The sequence below is a fragment of the Falco rusticolus genome, chromosome W, assembly GCF_015220075.1.
Source record: "Falco rusticolus isolate bFalRus1 chromosome W, bFalRus1.pri, whole genome shotgun sequence".
Taxonomy (NCBI): Eukaryota; Metazoa; Chordata; class Aves; order Falconiformes; family Falconidae; genus Falco; species Falco rusticolus.
This window is the reverse complement of record NC_051209.1, coordinates 8,777,650-8,797,191: the sequence shown is the minus strand read 5'-3', so window position 1 is coordinate 8,797,191 and position 19,542 is coordinate 8,777,650. Positions and strand designations below refer to the sequence as shown.

The window sequence follows — 19,542 nt, the reverse complement described above, 5'->3', positions numbered from 1 at the left end:
TGGATGTGAAGGTGGCAGGGCTAGTCCTGCTCCTTTGCACACTCATGTGTTTTCAACTAGCTCCTGCACGGGCCATTAAATCTTCCAAAGCCTTGTGTTGGTCATTGTTATTTAATAATAAGACCTCCTTAATGTCTTGTACTTCAAAGCCCTTTTCTTTAAATTGGCTCATTAGTTGGAGAAGTTCTGTGATCATAGACAGTCCATTATTTGCAAGAGAAAAGATCAGTGCTTGGTGGAGGTTTAGCACAGAGCCAGTCTTCAGGGACTGGGCACTCCATGGGGTGGATTCCTCCTCCCCAAGTACATCCTGGCTCTCTCTAACTGGAGATGGAACAGCAGAGCTATGGGTGCAACAGCCCACAGAGCCTCACCTTCAGTCTGCTGTGTCTGCAGTCCTGCATTTCCAAAATCCTCTTCAGCAAGGGCACCAAAGCTCAGTCTATGGGGGTGTGTCTCCCAGTAGGAAATTTATCAGCCTAGCTTAACTCAGACTGATTGATGTCACCCTGCTCCCCCATCTAGCAGCCACTGCTGCATCTGAATTTTTTTAAAGTTACTTTGACTTTGGGAAGAGTAGAGTAGAGTAGCCCTTGCTATCAACTGGCTCTTCAGATCTAGGGCAAACTTGGGAGATTAGCACAAACCCTACTGGACACACTGTGTACAATACTACCAACATCAACTACAAATCTTCCCTGAGCTTTCAAAAAAATAAAGTAACAAGTGAATCAGCCAATCAGACTTATGAACCCTGTGCCATTTACAGAGCCTCTGTTCCACTTGGGGGGAAACATGACCAAAAAACTAGAAAAACAGGTTGAAATGGATGATCAGGAGATCAGCAGTTTCCAATTTTGGAGTTAAGACAGTAGCAAACGTGTTTCCTGAACTCAGTCACTTCTCCCATCTTCACACCATAGTTCCTCTGCGAGCTCATCACTAAGCCCAAGAAAGGCAAGAAAGCGTAAATATGTAAGGGGTGGGGGGTAGGTTGCACCTCTAAAGATTTCATATAATAAATTGGCACACAACAGGCTGGGAAACTTTAAGAGATCCTGCTGTCCTCTGCCCTGGCTACCTGCTCCTGCCTCTGTACTTTTGGTGCTGGTAGAACAGACAGACAGTGAACCAGACCCCAAAAACATTTTTCAGCTTCTTCCAGAAAGAGCACTAACCTAATTGACTGAGCAGTCAGACAGATGTCATAGAATCATTTAAATTGGAAAAGACCTTTGAGATCATCAAGTACAACCATTAACCCAGGACTGCCAAGTTCATCACTAAACCATGTCCCCAAGCACTGCATCTACCTGCTTTCTTTAATACCTCCAGGGATGGTGGTTCCACACCCCCAACCACCCTTGGCAGCCTGTTCAAATGCTTCACTACCCTTTCAGTGAAGAAATATTTCCTAATACCTGATCTAAACCTCCCCTGGAGCAACTTGAAGCCATTTCTTCTCCCAATTAACAAGCAACAGAAGAGACCAACCCCCACCTGCCTACAACCTCCTTTCAGGTAGTTAGAGAGAGCAATAAGGTCTCCCCTGAGCCTCCTCTTCTCCAGGCTAAACAGCCCCAGTTCCCTCAGCTGCTCCTCATAAAACTTGTGCTCCAGATCCTTCACCAGCTTCGCTGCCCTTCTCTGGACATGCTGCAGCACCTCAATGTCCCTCCTGAAGCGAGGGGCCCAAAAGTGAACACAGTATTCAAGGTACGGCCTCACCAGTACCAAGTATAGGGGGACGATCACTTCCCTAGTCCTGCTAGCCATGCTATTTCTGATACAGGCCAGGATGCTGCTGGCCATGGCCACCTGGGCGCACTGCCGGCTCATGTTCAGCTGGCTGTCAACCAACACCCCGAGGTCCTTTTCCAGCAGGCAGCTTTCCAGCCACTCTTCCCCAAACACGTGTTTGTACAAGGAAGAAAATTCACAGCCAGGGCAGGCTGGCAGGATTTGAAAGATAATTTGCTGCTTCTGAAATTAACCATCTCTGTACCAAGCACCTCACCCCACAATAGAACTCTGGGTTCAAAACATTACAACCAGAATAAGCAGGATCTTTAAAAAATCCTGTCCCCATAAAAATGCATGCAAGTGAGAGCGATAAAACAATGCAGAAGAATTCTAATGCTTTAAAACATATTCACTTTATTGCCGCAAGGATGTCCTTCAGCAGTCAGTTTTGGAAACAAGACAGCATCATCATGAAAGTCAAAATTACAGCAGCCAGAGGAACTTCTGCTGAAATTCCCCATCACAGCACATTCTCTCTATTCCTTAGTACATCGCACCCTCACCTTCTCCTCTGAGCACTGGCGCATCTCCAAAGCTGCTTCAACAAGAAGTGGATCAAAGCCCTTCTCACAAAGCTGTCCATGTGCTAACAGGTAATCCAAAACCTACGTGGAATGAAGAAAAGAAACTAAGTTTGCAGAGTGGCATTCGCAGCATATAGTTGAATACCATCTCTGTACACGCAGAGGGGCTGAGGCGTGACTCCACCCTGGACTTTACCAGGGATGGAGATAAAGTCCTTCCTAGTAGAGTTGCGATGCTTTTTATGCAAGAGCTTGTTCAGAGAAAACAGACAAGCCTTTCTGTCCTCCTGTGCTTTCCCATCAGCTCTGCACATCATCTTCCACTCTAGTCAAAGCAGTCTCAGAAGCCTATCCTTAGCCTTCCATGCCTGATCACAAGGCAGAAGTTAAACTGTTCTTTTTATACTACAAGTTTTCAAAATGGAACTGTAGGTCCAGCAGTCAGCTTTTAGCTTCCTCTCAGACAGCTGCAAAAACTGATGCAAAAGGCTGACTGCTTTCAGATTAAGATCAACTCAGCATACTGGTGAGTGAGCTGCAAATCCCAGTTCACACACCCAGAAATTGCTGCCAAATTTCTTATCTGTTCTCAGCTTTGAGAGGTACAGGGAAAGGTCGGATAGGTAATGCTAGGTACACAAAAGAACACAGCCTACAAATACAGCAGGATTTAAAACCACCCTCTTAAGGGACATTTTTTCCACTCGATACTACAGTTCACTCCAGTGCACAGCTTAAACTGCTCTCAATGTGTATGTAGTGGGCAAACAGATCGGCTCTACAAGCAGAAGTCACTGGGACACTCCTCTGCAACAGGCACAGTCCCACCAGGCAATGCTCTGTGCAGTACACAGCCTGCCTAGAGCCAGCATCGAAAGTTTGGCCACACTTTCCCTGCTTTAGAATGTTTGAAGCACATACAAGAACCAGAGCCATGCTTCACCCTGCAGTGCTTTATGCTATGTGACCTGGGTTTAGTAAGCATTTGAGGCAACACAAAGCAGGAAGCACCACAACCAGAAAGTCAGTCAGTGGTGCCTTGTGATAGCCTTTTGGGGCTGTCATAAGCCCAAAGGGGCCAATCTCACTCTACAAGGAGAGACATCAACATCTTCACCCATGCACAGAACAATGGAAGTTGACTTTTTTTTGTCACACAGCACTAAGCATGGTGTAGAGCCACACTAAGCTTCCTTCAGATGGTTTTGCAGCTCCTGGGAAGGCCCAGTACCTCTCCCAGCTTAACATAGAGCTAAGAGCCCATCCCAAGCTCAGCACAGCTCTAACCCAGCACCCACAGGTATGGCCGACTCAAGCAGTCTCTTATCAGAAACATATGCAGACACTCTTTGGTTTTAGGAGCTTTTACTGCCAGGTGACAACTTCTCTAGCAGTTATAATCTCACAGCAGCTACAGGCTGCAACCCCTTGCTAAAATAAAGTATTCCCCCCCATCCATTTTGCAAACCCAAGGTTGTTTCTTAGCAGAATCAGCATCCAGTCAAGGGTTTCTTCCCCATTGCACAAGCTCTTACCTGGTCTATGTTCTGTCCCTTCTTCATGGCTTTCAGAACATTCTCAGGCGAGTACCCCATGTTGACAACCATCTCTACGCACTGCTTCTCACTAGCAGAGAGGACCTGCTGTAGTTCAGAAGCAGGGCCACCCGACCACTTTGTGCAGCTAGGGTTATTGGGCACTTTAGACACTGGGAAATCTTGATGCGTTACCTAAAGGGGAAAACCCAGAGGCTGAGGTGATGATCATCTTCTGCATCCCCCACACCCTGTTTCTGGCTAGTGCAGAACCAGGATATCCCATGCAATTAATCCAAGAGGCTTTCTAGACTGCCCTTGGAAAGCTACTCACTGTTAGGACGAAACCAAGCAGTGCACGTAGTCTGAACTCCCACCATACTCTTTTTACCCTCAAAACAACAATCAACAACCCAGACTCTTCACAATATACCCTCTCTTACTGGTGGATGAAAACCTTTCAATACCAAACCTTATGATATAGTCAAACCCTGTACCTCAGGGGAAGCATGGAGATTGCTTCCTTCACCCAAAGTTTACTCGTCACCTATGATTTTCTGTACTCAGAGGAACACTACTTCTGGAGATTTTCAGAAACATGTTTCAGTACAAGCACACAGGTATTTGGGAACTTACCACAGGGATTTCTCTTTCCTTGTAGTCTAGGTGTACCTGTTGGACAATACACAAATAAGATTACTATAAACATTATGCACCAGTGAGTAGAATTTGCTACAGCTGGGGGAAAATAAGGGTTTTATGGGAAAGATCTGGGAATAAGACTACCATACTAAGGAGGCTTGGTCTGATCAGGCTTCTACATGCGAGATGCACACATTACAATTGTGTGTAGTTCTAGAATAGCAATCATAGCGATCATTTCTTCTCTCAACACTCTACAAAAACAGATTATACTCTAAGAAGGATGTGTCCCCCCTCATAATAATTGTAAACTTGTTTATTCTGTGACTACTATATGTTCATACAGCTCAGCTTAACACGCTGGCTCCTGTTCAGGTCATCCCAGTGTTACGCTGTCTGAATGACAGTGATAATTTTAAAGTCATTGCCTATAGACTTCCCTTTATTTTTTTTGACCATGAGAAGGGATAAGAGAAATAGATAACCCTTTTCTACACTCAAAGCACTGCATTTCATATGCCATGAGCAATGTGGCACACTGGCTAAAAAGAGCACATGATTTTTCTACCAACAGCTGGTCCCATTCCCAGTATACCAACAAGGCTAGGTAACATTCCCTGCTGTACACCTGCCCCATTTTTGCGGAACCAGGCTGCCAGAGGGCAGAACCAATCCACCACTTTATACTACTTTGCCCAAGATAACAGGAGTGCAGAGTCAGAACTTTGCCCCATCAAATCTGCACATTTCAGTTCATCTGATTAAAAACCTTCTTGTATTTTAAATCAAATTAGAAAAGACTACAAGAAATTACACTGTGGACCAAGAGCCTCTGTTTATTGCCTTTCCTTAATACCTTTTAAAGCAAACAGATTGCTTGAAAGCTTGTCCACTTCTTTCAGAAAGGCCTTCTTTGGGCCCAAACTAAAAAAACCCACCCAAACAAAAAAAAACCAAAACAAAAAACTAACCCCCACAACAACAAAACACCACAACCCACAAAGTCCCCCAACCAACACACACACACCCAAAACCCCTACAAAACACCACCATAAAAAAACCCACCACCACAAACAACAAAAACCTGTTTATAGAAAAATAAAAAAAGAATATGTATTAGCATTTTGGCAAGTTCCATCTATTGGGGGAGGGGGGGGGAAGAAAAAAAAAAAAAAAAAAAAAAAAAAAAAAAAAAGGCTTTTGTTCTGCATTTTCTTCTTATTTCATCTCCAGGGTAAGAATTTCTCTTCTAGGAGACAAAGGCCCAAGAAATCACGTTCCATCCGATAGACTAGTTTACCCAAGAACCTCTCCTCATGGTAGTAGAGGGGTTCAAAGCTCTCCACACAGACCCTTCCTCCAGGCACTTTTGCCAGAGCAAAAAGCACTAGAATATGGGATACACTGAAACAAGGGTCTGGAGTAGCCCTGAAATCAGCTGGTTAGCAAACTGAAGGATGATGCAGCCAAGAAATCCAAAAACTGCTTCTGACACCAGAGATTCAAGAGTCTGGGGAAACCAACTCCTCCTCAATCTACATAAGAGTTTAACAACCTGTGCTTGTGGTCAGTGACTTCCAGAGGGAAACACCTAAAGAAATTGCAGGGGACAAAGCCAGGACTGGTCAACTCAGCAGTCGTGTTCCCTTATATCTCAAACTTGCGTTTTAGTACCCTTCAAGAAGCAGACATGCAGTGCTTTCAGTATGTGCTTGCACACTGTGCCTACTTTTAGGGACTTCATGCAGAGGCCAGGAACCCTGCCTGCAGCTGGTGTGCCCACACACATCATACTACTGAATGGCCCACCAGGAGTATCCCATCCTCCAGTAACCAGAAATTTTTCTAAATAAAATGCATCATACTAATCAGGTCTCTGACCAGTTTTGTTTAATTCCAACCTGTTGTCTTCACTAGTCATTTCTCTGCCAATGCTGCAAAAAGCAAACCAGTGAGCTTCAAAACAATACTCAGAGGGGACCACCCAAGACAGAATCAGTGGAGCCTCAGAGAAATCACAAGTTTATTTCCATCCAAAAAACCCTAGATCATATTCACTGGTAAAGCATAAACTCCAGTAGTCACTCCAAATCCAAAGTTACATTTTCTAGTTTTGTGAGGAAAAAAAAAAAGTATATATAAGATTGCTGTGGAATACACTAGGACATATGATTGTCCTGAGGCTTTCTAAAAGGACAGGCTTATTCTTGTGTAACCTTGAAGAAAAGGGACACATGAACCTTCTGCTCCCAGCTACAGAGATAACTATGACTTCCTTCTATCATTTTCATACTCTGAATAAGTTACATTTACTTCAATTGCTTGCAGCTCAGCTGTCATTTTTCAGCCACTGGGACCATATTGTGGAAATATGAAACAAGTATATTCTGAAGTCTTGGAATTGAAACAGAAAGAACTAGTTCTGCCAGCATACCTGTTTCTTGGTTTGCTGCTTCCAAAGAAGAATAGTTTCAAATTATGATCTTTATTACTTCTCCTAGTAAGACTATTTTTTGTTTATCAGTTTGTATCTTTTCTTACAGCATTTTCAAGAAGACACCTTCCCCTCTTGGCCTCTAATAAGTTTTAGTCCCACATAGATATTTGAATAATTAGAATGAAAATTTGACCATCTGAATGCCCATCTATCTAGTTGTAAGTGATCTTTCAGGTTAATCCCTAGAGATGTCACATGTCATACTTTGAGGTTTCACCTCTGAGCTACATACAACCTCTCAAACCTGTGATCTGTAGCAGTGCGCAGTTGCTCAACACATTGCTGCTTCTGCCAAAGTTTACTGTATTGAATTTGCTCTAGTGATCAATAAACAGCTGTTCTGCTGTGCTCTGACAAATACACTAGTTGCCAGAATACTGTATCTCACAATTAACAATGCATTTACCTAAGCCTGAAAAGGAGAGAAAGAACAACAGGAGAGAAGCAGTGTCACTTGTATCACACAAAAAACTACAGTATGCCAGTAAGGCCACAGAACCACTGCTTATATTGGACAGAAGCAGCCAGATTTTAGAGCCAGCTAGAGGATTTGACTACACAATTTCTACTAGGCTTCATAAGTATTGGTGTCCAGACCTTAGTTTCTTGGGGGGGGGGAAGAAGTCTGCAAGCTTACTCAAATATCTACTTTTCTTTACAAAGAGACAAAAACAACAGATGGTGTGAAGTTAAGTGTCCCCAAAGTAATTTTAGAACTTGCTACAAGTTTGGGGAAATTAAGCGTCAAACCCCTGCCTCAGAGCTTTACAACAAATCAACTGTAACATTAGTGATCTGAGATGATCCTAAAGACTGTTTTTGGTATCCACAAAACAATCCTTCCACACTCCTTTACAAGGAAGAGAGTAAATACCAGATTTCAGACCACCATTATTCTCATCCTTTTAAAGGCTAGATTTTAAAAGGATATCAGGAAGAAAAACACATACACAGACAATTCTTTCACTGCAGGTCAACTGCAAGTGCTTTTTTCTTCCCTGAACGACAGCACATACTTGTAGGCTTTTCAAGGAATAGAAGGAATAAGATAAAAACAAATTTCCCCTTATTTCCAGCAAGCCGAGAAACAAACCTAGCAGAGATTTAACTCAAAACCTAAGAGCGGTTCAGAATCTGATAGACCTCAGTTGGATAAGACAGAATGCAGGACTGTACAAAGACATCTCATACACTTAGTTCAAAGGTGTGCAACTATGAACAAGAGCTGAGAAGCTGAAAGAAAAGTCACCAGTATTAGTCTAAAAATATCAGATTTAGGGAAAACCTGCAGAGTAATAACCTGAAGTTCAGAACTGCCAGCATGAAGACCCATTTGACTGATCAGTTTGCCATGTAAATGAAGAGAAACTACCACACATGATCTCTGCACCACTCCCATTAAATGAACCTAAAACCACATGACATTTTAGAAGCAACATTTGCCTCTGCACCTCCACATCTCCCCAGCAACCCTGATTCTAATCTACTGCGTGTTTTACCGTAGTCACTGTGCTCTGAGATGATTCTTCTTCTGTACAAACTGTTGACACAGCCAGGGAAGGCAGCCTGGATGAAGAGGGTAATGTTGATGTCTCTATGTCGCTGTCCTCATTTAGAGCGGAAAGACCAACCATATGGTGTCCATTCAGTTCACTCACTTTACTCTGAGCACAAGTCTGCAAAGAGCTGAGGAAAGTGCCATTGTGGAGACAGGTAGTACTGTGGAAAGCACTTGTGAGCTTTGATGATTTCTGATCACTCTCATCGGAGTCAAGTTTAGGAAAGGACAGGGATTTGATATTACTCACTGAAGCAATAGGGGACAGGGATACTTTGGAAGACAAGGACATCTTTTCACAGTTTCCCAACTGCGGTAAAGTGATAAAGCCATTGGGTTTGTGAAGGGGCTTGAAGTCCAACGTGGCCCTTTCTATGGATGCCAGAACTTCCTCATCTTGCAACACAGACCCAGACCCTCCTTTGGGCAAAGTATTATCTAACAGCTGGGCAACAACTGGCCTGGTAGTACCAACATGAATTTCAAGAATATTTTTTAATTCCTCTTTATCATTGATAGTTTTTAATTCCAGTTTGTCAAATGGATCTTCTTCACATTCAAAATCAGCCAGGTTGAAGTCTGCTTTTGGACAAGGTGGACTGAGAGCCTTTTGCTTCACAGCACTGCTGTTGGCTGGCGTGGGAGTAAGAATATTATTGTGCCGCAGGCTAGCGAGGATGGGGTTAATAGGAGGAGGCATGGCCTCAGGGCAAGGTACCTCTGAAAGCCCCATTTTGTTGCTAACCTCTGAAGCTGCTTTTGAGTTCACTAGTGCTTCTTCTGCCTTATGTTCAGCTTCTCTCTGGGCAGCTTCAGTTTTGTCGATATCTTCAGCCCACTCAATTGTTTGCTTTTCCAGCGAGAAGTCATACTGACCAAGGATGAAAGGGAAAGGAGAAGAGAGAAAAAAAAAAATATAATGAACATAGCCACTACTTTTAACAGCAACATAACAGAATAAGAGCTACATGAATTACCATGAACAGGCATCAATTTTTTCCCCAGCATCTCTTATAACCTACAGACTAGCAAAGCTAGAAAACACCAAAAATAGTTCATTTTGCCTCTAGCAGCAAAACCTGTCTATAGTCTGCATTAGAATATCATATTTTGCCTCCTTCCTACATTTAGTTTTGCTTTAGAGCTACTGATCATCCCAAGATAAGTTTCACAGCCCTCCCACCCTCTTCCCCCAAGACAACAGATGTAGCAAGGGAAAGTCTAATGCATTACTAGATGGACAATCATACCCCGATCTGGCAACACTGAACTACGCCCTGTCCACAAGCTATTCAAGACTATAACAGGGTATTTTTGCATCCAAAGACCAATACAGTATTAGTCAGTTCCCCCTAAAAGATTCCTAAGGGACTTGATATTAGAGTTCTACACCCACTAGTTTAAGAGGTATCGCTATTCTTACCCCAGTGCCAGTGGCTCACCAGCCAAAGGGCTGCACCAAAGATGACAACTATCTGTAGTAGTAGATTTTGCTGCGGTTACTGGCATGACAGAATCCCACAAGCTTTTCTCATTTAACATCAGCTCCTTCAGGGCCAGGTTAGCACAGGAAGACATTTGTAAGCTACTTGCTACCAGTTTACTGGCTACCATAGTAGTCTGGTTGAGAGGACAAAATTCTGAACAAACTAAATCACTTAAATCTTTAGTATCTCATGAAGAATGAACAGCTTCAAATGTTCTTTAGAGAGCCACAAAACATTCAGAGAACACAGCCTACAAGTTAAGTCCAGGGTATAACCTACCTGTGACTTAAGAAGTTATAAGACATCCTTGCCAGGATAATAACATATAACCCAACAGGAGTGCTCTTCTTACAGGACTGCTAGGTCATAGAAATTCCTAGCTCTAAAGAGCAACAAGCCAGCAAGGCTTGCTCAGCCTCTACTAGGCTTTTTTGGGACTTGCTATATGTTGTATTGCATCCCATCCTATAGCAGGCTCCAGTGAGATCCTGGAGACCTGTTGTCTCAACCACAACAGTTTTCCCTTTCCTTAGCTCTAAGACTTCAAGAGGTGTGATATACAACTTATCAGCAAGTTGACTTTGAAAAACAAATCACTGGCAGAAGTGCTAGGCACTACTCATTACACATTCTTTGCTACCCGAGCAGAGCTATTGCAGTTTTTGTGTTTGTATGTATATGGTTATATATACAGACAAAAATTGATCAAAGCTGGTTTTTTTTTATAAAAAAAAAGGGAGGTATTTATATACAAATATATGGCTTTGGGCAAATTTGCTTCCCTGTATTTTAATTTTTTTAAAAATAGCTCTTGCTACAGCTGTAAAGTCATCAAATTACACTTCAAGATGCATAGTCTACATAGTCACATTATATTATGCAAGGTGTTGCAGTCCAATCGGGTATGCTATACTTGAGCCTCAGCTTGACAGGAAAATGGAGACTTAGCACAATGAAGCCAGCAATAGGACATTAGAGTCTCCTTTGGTTCTCCCACACCAGCTTAACTGGGTGGAAATATGTGTATTAGGATGATCAGGTAATTGTTTAATGGTTATAATGAAAAAGCCGTCATGTAGGGTAATTGAGATATTCAGCTCTCCAGCAGATGAGTTGCAGGAAAGGGGGGGAAAAACACAGAACCATCTACTGCAATCAGTCACATTTGGAGATTAGATTTTCAACATTTCTGCTAGAACAATTGATTTTATGCTACCAAGAATTAATGGTCCTTAAAGGTCTGGAATCCATCCATACCAAGCTATAACCTGTTTGCCCTACAGCAACTGCACAGAAAACAAGAACTGGAAATTGTTTTCTTGATCTCACTATTGTGAGAACCCATAAAATATGATCATAGAAACACTTGTTATCCTCAAACAAGATTCTGCAAGTATGCCATAGCATAGATGGATGTATCAGTTCTTATTTTTCCTCTTAAAAAAATACTACTCAAATTTAGTCAGTGTAACATTTAGACCTATAACTATTTCTATAACTATTTGTAATAGTTTAACTCAGCAGGCACTTAAACACCACACAGCCGCTTGCTCGCTTCTCCTCCCCCCCAGTGGGATGGGGGAGAGAATCAGGGAAAAAAGTAAAATTCATTGTTTGAGATAAAGACAGTTTAATGGGACAAAAGAAGAAGGGAAAACAATAATAGTGACAACAGAATTAGAATATACAAGTGATGCACAATGCAATTGCTCACCCAGCCAGTTTTCCCCCCAGTTTATATACTGAGCATGATGTCATATGGTATGGAATATCCTTTTGGCCAATTGGGGTCAGCTGTGCTGGCTGCGTCCCCTCCTAGAATTTTTGTACAGCCTATCATATTTTTATCTTTCTATACATTCCAACAGACATTCTGCAATTACTTCCTTGCATATGAAATAACACTACAAGACCAACAAGACTAACATTTGAATACACCTGCAAACTGTGACTACTTGCAATTTACAGCACCACATGTTGGAGGCCAGGGTGAGGGGAAAAGAGAGCAGAAAGGCAAAATACATCACTCACCTGTGCTTCTCTAATGAGCTGAAAAGAATCAGGCAGGCAGAAACCAATGGGTAATCCAACCTTCGCTGGGGTTTTGAATTTGTCTCCTATCTTAAATGGGACATCATCAAGATAACTCAAAGGCCCTAAGATCAAAAGCAGAAATTGTATCAAAAAGACTTAATGAGTTTAATGCATTCAATTAACTCACATTTCTTTATTTGAGAGCTATTTTATCTCTGCTGCCCCAACTACACCAGGTGACTCAATACAAAGGAAGTTTCTTGATCGGAAACATGTTGAATGTGTTTGGACTTCATTGCTTCAATTTTAGTAGGTTCTGTTTGCTTTGTTTTTTTTAATAATGTTCTAGCTCATAACTATTTAAAAAAATCCACCAACCAAACCCAGACACACAACAATCAAACAGATTTTGAAGTCAATATACCCAACATTTTAGCTTCCCTTGTGACAAGACTATGCCTATGCAACAGTTGGAAGCTGAAGCTCTCCTGAACACTCTGTTATGTCTCTATAACATGAGGCCATTTTTGTCATATCCAAAACAGGCTTTAAAATAACCCAGCTTTAGAGCAGCTAAGAAAAACTAAACCACAGTTTTTGATATACATGTAGGAAGTAAAATTTGGATGCAAGTGGTCACAAGGGCAAAATGACCTAAAGTCTAGACACTCCACTTTAACCAACACACAGTGAAATAGCTCAAGATTACTTAGCATAGCAATTCTGATTTTTGAAACAAGGTAGTTTAACTTAATCAGCTGTCTGATTTGTGATCACTCCAAATGAGAGGCCTCGGACTTATTTCATGGTCCTCTATCTGTCCTTTATATCTATCATTTACACATGGTATTTAAAAAGCTTTAGGACAAAACCTTCTTCAAACATCTTGCAAACTCATGAGGCAGAATCACTTAGAGCTCAACCATCTTCAAGAAGCCAAACTATAGGTTTGTTTTCCTTGGGCTGCTGTGAAGCATTAGAAAACACACAATATAAATTGCACTGCTTCTCAATTAACTGAAAGGGGTTTCTTGGATCACTGGTCTAAGCTTTTGGAATTAGAGGCAAGGTTTCTAGCTGTGTATAACAATTTGAAGCATTCCTCTGGCACTCATTTGTAACTGCGTGTTGCAGATCCAAAGAGATATCAGTGGCAATATTAAGATGGCGTTCAGCGACCAACCTTCCTCAGTGAGCAGTGACTTGCCATTTTTATCTGACCCATGCTTTTTTACTCAGATGACAGTTAAGTACTGTTTGTGTTCCTTCACTATTGACTTGTCTACAAGGCAGTCACAGGCTCCAACAAAAGGATGAGCAGCTTCCAAAAACAGGAACATCCTATTAATTTGGAGTTAAATGTTTATGTGCCATCATCATTTGAGCTCTCATACCATGCACCACACTGGCTGGTCCCAGAGTCCTGTTAGGACACAGGTGGCATTTCCTCCAGCTTTTAAACCATCAGGCTGAATAACCTACATCCCACCTGCACCACCAAGATACAAAAGCACTCCAGGCAAAATATAACAACATTTTCATTGATCCTTACTGAGAAGCACACATTCAAGCATTACACAGCACAGCATCCAGATGGCACCTCACTGGCCACCAACACCACTATTTGCAACATGGCATCCAAATAGTATTTGAGCTGGCAATTTGAGAACCTGGATATACCAAAGTGTTTGCTTACATAGAAATAGCAACTGTGGCAGCCCTTGCACTGAGTATGGTAAATCATGGACAGGTCAGACAACCAGATCTCTTGACTGCTCAGAGGCCAGCATGACTACAATCGATGTCCATTGTCCCCATTTCACACTATTTCTCCATATCACTTTCAGGGATCATCACTGCTGCTTTTATTATTCTCTCCTATACTCCCACTTTTCTTGTATTGTTGTCTTTAATAACATTAGATTTGCCTTCTTTATTGGAATACTGCTTTGAAATACTAGGAAGCCCTTAAAAAAAACACAACCAAAAATGTGTGAGTGCGTCCAAAAAAAAGAAAAAGCAAGCAACAAAACAGTGTTGTTTTTATCCCCAGATGTTATCTCAGTTGTGTATCCTATAAGTGTCTTGACTATATTTATTTGTATATTTGTATATTTTATTTGTATATCTGGTGTTCAGATGGGTTCGTGTCCCATATAAATATACTTGTATAATTTCACAAAATTATGCAGTTTAAACAAATACCAAGTCTTTATCTTGTTAATTTATACTACTTTAATATGGAAGATAAATGCAGATATAAAGTGTTGTCACGTCTAGTATATTAACTAATTTTTTTTTTTTCTCTCACAGGGTGGGAAAAAAGGGAAAAGGCATTCAGAATCTGACCAGTGCAGGCAATCTCCTCTGTCACTGGATTCAAAGGAAAAAAAACACACACCCCTGCTCAACTACGCAGTTTTTTGAAGAGGAATTAACAATTATTAGTTTGACTAACATTATGAATAATTGATGTTGCACTTTCTGCTAAAGAAAGCTAGTACTCTAGCAAAGCTTAAAATTTAATTGAAATGTGATTATTTTTTCATTATTTAATAAAACTTACTCTTCCATTTGTATGTTTGAATTCTTGCTTTCTTAAAATTACTCAATTAAGAATATTTCATTAAATGACTGTCAAGATACAAATGCATTAGTATGCAAATGGTGGAAATTTCACCAAACCAAAACAAAGAATGAGGCAGCTCATGCAAAACCATATCCTTGTGGAGAATCTAACGTCAACAGTCATTATTTCCTCTCCCTGTATAGCATATCTGTATCCTTTTATTTCCATTGTGTGAGCATATACATGAGTTTCAGTTGCAAGATGCAGAAGCTAGCACATGCAACTACCATGTAAAAAGAGTTTTTGTGTCTTTTGGCTCTGAATAATGCTCTGTTTCTTGCCTCAGAGCATGCTCAGTAGTAAATAGTTAATCTTGTTTGGATTTTGTCTCTTAGCACTTTTTTTTGCCCCATGTGTACTGTCAGTGAATGTGATATGGCTATGAAAGTGCAGAATTGTTTACACAGCACTGAATTCAGTACTAAGTTCTGGGATCATACTTATATTGGGATAGTTGTTGGAGTATTAGAGTACAAATAGGAGCTGCCTGACTTAAATTGGGTTAGCAAATCCCTATTAGGTACCTGGGTAGTCATCAACAATGGTTTTCCAAGGTCTGGTTGAAACATTTCAGATGTCAGCTAGAGAAAAAAAACAAACATATTCTTTCCAATTTGTTTAAAAAAGAGGAGAGACCAAACCACTAAAACGACACTAAAATTTCAGTTTCAATAAACATTTTGTCAGAAAGCTTCACTGGTGTGACATATGACAGTATTAACTAATATACCTATTTGTATCATAAGTAATAAAATATCTTCAGGAAATTGTGTGATGTAAGTGTACAATAAATAAGTTGTGCACATCTTAATGTCAATACAATTACCATCTTTAAGATTTGTTTATATGAGATTTCTTTAAAATCATTATTTCTGTTCTTGAATTTCTGATACATGAAAAATAGAGGATGTTAAAGGATTAAAAGTGTCATTGTAAAAGGATCACTAAGAAGCCCAAGAGCTCTTTGCTTATATACTGGAAGGGATGGTGGGGGGAGAGGGGTGCATGTCCAATAGGCAAGCTCTGAGCACCCCTAATACTCTTAAGCAATTGAGATCCATGCACAAAGTTCTTAGAGTGACTTTCTCAAGACTCTAAGATTCAAAGTAATTAAGGTAATTTGATTCTGCCTTTAATGCATTTCACACAAACATGAGTACTACCTCTCTCTTCCCCTCCCCCTGCCGTTTGCCTTAGTTTTAAAAAGCTATACACAGACTCTATAAAATTTATATTCCTAAAATAGTGGTAATGATGTAATAAGCCTGTACATGATCAACACATGATAAGGGCTCCTCCATGCGAAGTTTCCTTCTCCCACAGCAGGACCTCACTGCTAAATAGCTAAGACACTTGACTTCAGTAGGATAAACCCTGAGTACACATATATATACCATGCAACACCCCCCAATAAAAATAATGCAGCTTTAGATAGATAAAATGGTGTAGATGTAAATCACCCTACAGTCTTATGCTCTTGGCACGCTCATAGGAAGAGGAAGAGATGAGCTTGGAGCATTTCAAGCTGAGAATGAACATGCCAAATTTTATTTCAAGTCATTTAACAACTAGACCATGTAGAAGCTTGACACAATTCAGACAACAAGATTGCCGACAATAAAACAAGCTATCACTAAACCTGTTGATAACAATATTAAATAGATATAACAAAGCATAGCAGATGATATAAAAAGTTCATGGTTCCTTGTAGTGATCCTGACCAGAAGACCACTGTATGCTGAGGAGTTAGTGATCCATATAACAGTTAACCTGAGTAGGCCCAGGCCTGTGCTATATATAGGGCTTGGCCTTCAGGCCTGTGTCATGCTACACATAGCCCATGGCTGCAGGATAACCTCAGCCAGCTCATACTAAGAGGAGCCTGCAGGCATCTCCTGCTTGGTACCAGCAATGATGCCACCTGCATGGCTTTGCCTTTATCTAAGAGTGCAGCAAGAATTGTTTTCTTGTAAGAAAATCCTATAATAGCTTGAATGACAAAAAGGGGGGAAACTTGGGAATCTGTTCTATAGACAGGGTCTGCACAGCCTGCTGTGCTTAAATCAGAGGCCTATTCGATGCTATGCCACCTGGGGTTACATCTAAAGGGATATAAGATTATCTATGCTATTTTCTTCTTGCAGTGTTAGTTGTAATAAAAAGCATTTTAAAATGATGCCTTAGAGAGTCCAAGTGCCTTTATTACTGGGATCATTGAACTTCCTGGTGCAAAATATTTGGTGTGGTTGGCAGATCCCAGTGAGAAATGCTTTTCTCTTGAAAAAACGAGTAAGAGAGAAACCTTGTGCCTGGCTGGCCCCACACACAGCCATGGAGGGTATTTGCAAGGCAATTGACCCAGGCAGTTTCCCCAGTGCACTGGGAAACTGACAAGGATTGCCCTACCCCAGCTGAAGTATTTTGTTGTCTTAGAAAACAGGGGCTAGGGAAAGGAAAAGTCAAGGAAAATTTGCACCATCTTTGATTGTTACTAGCATGCTTCAAATGACCATGGGGGTGTCTAGAGCTGATACAAAAAACTACAAGCTGCAGGTGCAGCTCTGCACAGCCAGCCCCTGGGCATCAAATGGCAGTGCAGACACCTACAGTGCAACCCAGAAGAGCACTACTGAGGTACTATTTTCCAGAAGGATGAATGGTGGGATGAGGATCCTTGTTCCTCTGGTGAGGACAAGTGGACAGAAGGGTCAGAGAATGTGTGACAACAGCATTTCCCTCTGGCCATTAGTGATTCACAAAGCAAAGGGGCCCCCAGGGGACATTCCAGCACACTATCTCAGTGCATGACTTTATACAGCCTAAGTTGCAAGGTTTAACAAAAACATATCAAACCAAGCCAGGAGAAAGGCTGGCACACTGACTATTGTGAATATTGAACTTAGGATTTAATGTACATTATCTCCTCCAAAATAATTAAAGTGCTTTGATGTCATCTAGTAAAACCCTATGATTACCCAGCAGCTGAGAGAAGCACAGGGTAATATATCCCACTCCCTGTGGGTATGGCTCCAGGAAGCATTAAACACAGAGTATCCCTCACCTACTGATTAGGACAATAAATCAGCATCCTGGAAAAGTATAGCTGAGGCTGACCAGTATTTACAGGAAATAGCCACATGGCTGTGTATTACCCTGTTCTTTCTATATAAAGTTTATTTCAGGGTCATGACTCCCTTACTGTCAAATCAGTGGAGTGGTGGGAAGATAGAAAAAAAGTAATTTTTCCCAAGAGTCTTCATGATTATGACATATCAACACTGCACTCTAAATGATCGTGCCCGTGTCAACTATTTCACTAAACTTTTATTCTAGCAAAATAAAAGTTAACACAGAATTTGCTAGAAGAATATTTAGAGTCTACACTGTACCTCCATTCTTTATGCTCAGTCCCTCATGACTGCAGAAAACTGTTTGAAATGTAGCTGTACAACAAAACAATTTACTCTTTAACCTTGAATCCCATGATTACATTTAGTTTTTGTTTTGGTTTGGAGTTGTTTTTTACCATAAAGAGGAATATAAAATGTCTTCAGAACTGTAACATAACTATCATGTTACAACTTTGGTATTACTCAAAAGTTACTTTTCATAAAAGAATCCTGCAGAGGAATGAAGCTGGGTTAATTAATATTGATAACATACAGCTGTGGGCTGACTTCAGGGGCAGTGGGTTGGCTGATGTGGATAAGGTGCAGCTGTGGCTGGTTCTGTTAAGTGGTTGGGCAGCCAACAGAGAGTGTGCCCTGGATGAGGAGAGACTAGAAGGCAGCAGAGGGACTGGCATGAAGAGTATGTTGGTATGTGATAGTAAAAGACCTTGTTGCAGCCGGCTAGTTTTGAGAGTGCTGTGACAGAATCCCAAGGAAAATTTTACAGGAGTGTACCCTATATGGCAGTAAGATATGAATAAAAGTGGACTGTTTATAACTGAGCTTACTTTGTCTGACCATTTTACATCTGTTGTGGTTTAACCCTGGTCAGTAATTAAGTGTGATGCAGCCACTCACTCACTCCTCCCTCACCCAGAGGGATGGGGAGAATTGGAAAGGAATGTAAAACTCGAGGGTTGAGATAAGAACAATTTAATAACTGAAATAAGATAAAAATGAGAGATAAATAATAATAACAACAACAATTATAAAAAGGAAGGAGAAGGGGAGGGGAATGAAATCCAAAGAGAAGGGAGAAAACAAGTGATGCACAATACAATTGCTCACCAACTGCTGACTGATGCCCAGCAAGTCCCCGAGCAACGATCCACAGGCCCCAGCAAACTGCCCCAAGTTTATATACCAGGCATGACATCCCATGGTATGGAATACCTCTCTGGCCAGTTCAGGTCACCTGTCCTGGCTGTTCCCTCCCAATTTCTTGTGCCCCTCCAGCCTTCTCACTGACAAGGCCTGAGAAACTGAAAAGTCCTTGACTTAGTATAAACATCACCCAGCAACAACCAAAACCATCAGTGTGCTATCAACATTGTTCTCACATCACAGCCAAAACACAGCACTGCACCAGCTACTAAGAAGAAAATTAACTCTATCCCAGCTGAAACCATTACATTGTAATTTTAGCTCCTGATTATGACAGCAATTACCCCATATGGTTCAAAAAGATGAGAAAAGTAAAATGTTACACACACACACACACCCCCCATAGTGAAAGAATCCACTTAATTTGGGTCAATCACATTCATATTTACAAAGTTATTTGGCATTTTTTTTGTTTTTAATTAGGAAGTGAAAGTAAGACTTGTAAACTATAAATACAAATACCAAGGTATTACACAAAATATCCAGATGTACTTAATCT

General features: G+C 41.1%; 1 protein-coding gene across 1 annotated transcript; it reads right to left on the bottom strand.

Annotated features, from left to right (window-relative positions):
* Nucleotides 1-2,134: 2,134 nt before the first annotated feature.
* Nucleotides 2,135-13,889, bottom strand: LOC119140927 (ubiquitin-associated protein 1-like). The gene is made up of 6 exons (XM_037372589.1): nt 13,877-13,889; nt 12,078-12,235; nt 8,501-9,430; nt 4,499-4,534; nt 3,863-4,057; nt 2,135-2,408 (listed from the first exon to the last, which is right to left on the bottom strand). The coding sequence occupies exons 1-6, from the start codon at nt 13,887-13,889 to the stop codon at nt 2,280-2,282; spliced, it is 1,461 nt and encodes a 486-aa protein (XP_037228486.1). The 3' UTR covers nt 2,135-2,279.
* Nucleotides 13,890-19,542: the final 5,653 nt, after the last annotated feature.